This window comes from Rhagoletis pomonella, unplaced genomic scaffold (assembly GCF_013731165.1).
Source record: "Rhagoletis pomonella isolate Grant_MI unplaced genomic scaffold, Rhpom_1.0 Rhpom_scaffold_23427, whole genome shotgun sequence".
NCBI classification, from domain to species: Eukaryota; Metazoa; Arthropoda; class Insecta; order Diptera; family Tephritidae; genus Rhagoletis; species Rhagoletis pomonella.
In genome coordinates this window covers 1-1,898 of record NW_023481929.1, presented here as the reverse complement: position 1 = coordinate 1,898, position 1,898 = coordinate 1, and the positions used below count along the sequence as shown (strand labels likewise).

At 44.6% G+C, this 1,898-nt stretch overlaps 1 protein-coding gene and 1 long non-coding RNA gene across 2 annotated transcripts; one reads left to right on the top strand and one right to left on the bottom strand.

Annotated features, from left to right (window-relative positions):
• LOC118732617 lies at positions 1-1,466 on the bottom strand (the record flags this gene model as incomplete). Its single annotated transcript, XM_036461747.1, is given in 1 exon segment — positions 1-1,466. A coding segment is annotated over 1 exon segment (843 nt), but the record flags the coding sequence as incomplete, so codon positions are not given.
• A 131-nt stretch (positions 1,467-1,597) lies between these two features.
• Positions 1,598-1,833, top strand: LOC118732618. Its single transcript, XR_004992157.1, has 2 exons — positions 1,598-1,683; positions 1,755-1,833. It is a non-coding gene; the product is annotated as an uncharacterized LOC118732618 (long non-coding RNA).
• Positions 1,834-1,898: the final 65 nt, after the last annotated feature.

Below are 1,898 nucleotides of genomic sequence, written 5' to 3'. Positions count from 1 at the left end.
GACCGTGGCATCGAGACTTTTTAAAGGCGTTTGTTGCCGATAGTTCCGTACGGCCACCGCGTGCATTGTTATGGTCGTGGAATTTCCGTGTTTTCCGCGTAGTTTTATGAAACACCCTCGTTGATTGCCGACTGCCGTTAAATTGAGCTTCAGCTCTCGCGCGAGGTCGTCTGCGATAATGGATGTTGCGGCACACGGATCAATCAAAGCTCTTACCAGGTGCAAGCGTCCTCCTGCTTCTACCCTCACGATGGCTGTTGGCGCAACTGCGGTGAGTTGTTGTATCGGATTCATTGGGGCGTGATCTTGCCCAGACCGAAATCCGGTTCTTTTAGGGAGGTGGAATGCGTGTGATTCCACTCTCCCGTTGCGACGCTTATGCCGTGGGTGGTTACTTCGTCGTCGAGGTTGGGGGTATGAGGTATAGTATCGAGGTTGGGGGTATGAGGTATAGTATCGCGGTTGGAAAGTTCTAATTTCCAATCCGCTCTCTCTTGGCTGGTATCGTAAGAGCTGTCCGAAATGTTGGGGTTCCAACTCTAGCTCGCTCGCAGAATCCGGATGGAGTGCATTTGACTCCATTCCGGGCGCTTCGTCTGGGCGGAAAGCACTGGTTTCCGCTCCAGCGCTTAGCAATTCCCCTTCCTCGAAGTCCGGGCGGAAAGCAATTGTTTCCGCTCCAGTCTCGGACGCGACTAACGAAATCGCATCGCTGTCGTCTGCGTCATTGCGACTGGCCCGCGGTTGTTCATCGCCTGGTAGATCGATGAGAATCATTGTATGGTGTTGCTCTTTACAGCGTCGACAAGTTCCCGGATGAGTGCAATGAGCGGCACGATGCATCCCGGACAAGCAATTAGTACAGTACCGATGCACTAACACTTCACGAAGGCAATCCTCCGGCTATTTGGACCGAAACACTGGGCACAGTCGAATCGGATGCTTGCTACCACACAGCCTGCATGTTAGCGGATATTTCCTTGCCTCAGCCTGTTTACGCATGGTAGTGTAGGGAGTCATCTCCTGAAATTATGGTTTCCCACTTCATTAGGGATCGAAGCGAATAAAAATAACGTTGGAATGGCGAGCAATATAAAACCTAAATTTTTAGTCATCGTAAACCTTTTAACCGTGTTAAGTCCCTTTTATGATTGATAGGTACGAACGTGCAATCATGGCTTAATGGTTGGTGGGTAGGTGTAACAGGGTTGCCTGCGGCATGTGAGCTGTTTACCTCCTATGGAGGTTGTACGAAAATTATGGAGGAAGATTGAGATAGTAGGTCACATCTTCTTTATAGTGCCCTGTGGTTTCGGAAATAGCATCTAAAATTAACCAACCATCATAATTTGACTTTTTGTTGCTCATATGGAAATGTCGCCTTGCATTAAGTATGACTCGCGAAAATGAAAGATATATGAATAATTATATGAAAATCATTACGTATTATTTATTCTCCCACTCTATCTTTATGAAAATAAATGCAAAGTCCTTTATACGCTTTCAATCTGCGCAAATAGGTGTGCCACCAGCCTTAGGAAAATTGAACGTGTAACCGGGGTAAAATAAAGGTCGAGGTAACTCTGAAAGGTATCGAATTCGTTTATTTTGTTGTCGATAACAAACTATTTCCGTGAATGGCCGACTGTCACTCATAAACCACGTTTCGAGTAAATTGCTTGCGTAAGTATATTGTCTGTGGTTTTTTTTTTCACTGAATTTCCATTAATTCTTGAATTTTCTTTTCTTTTCAGGAATAGAGAACTGCAAAACAGTGGCGCGCAAAACAAATACGAAAGCACAACCTATATACCAAAATCTAAAGCAAAACTTGAAAAACATATTGAACAATTTATACAACCATATTAAACTAATAACGAATGAAAATTTATAAAAAA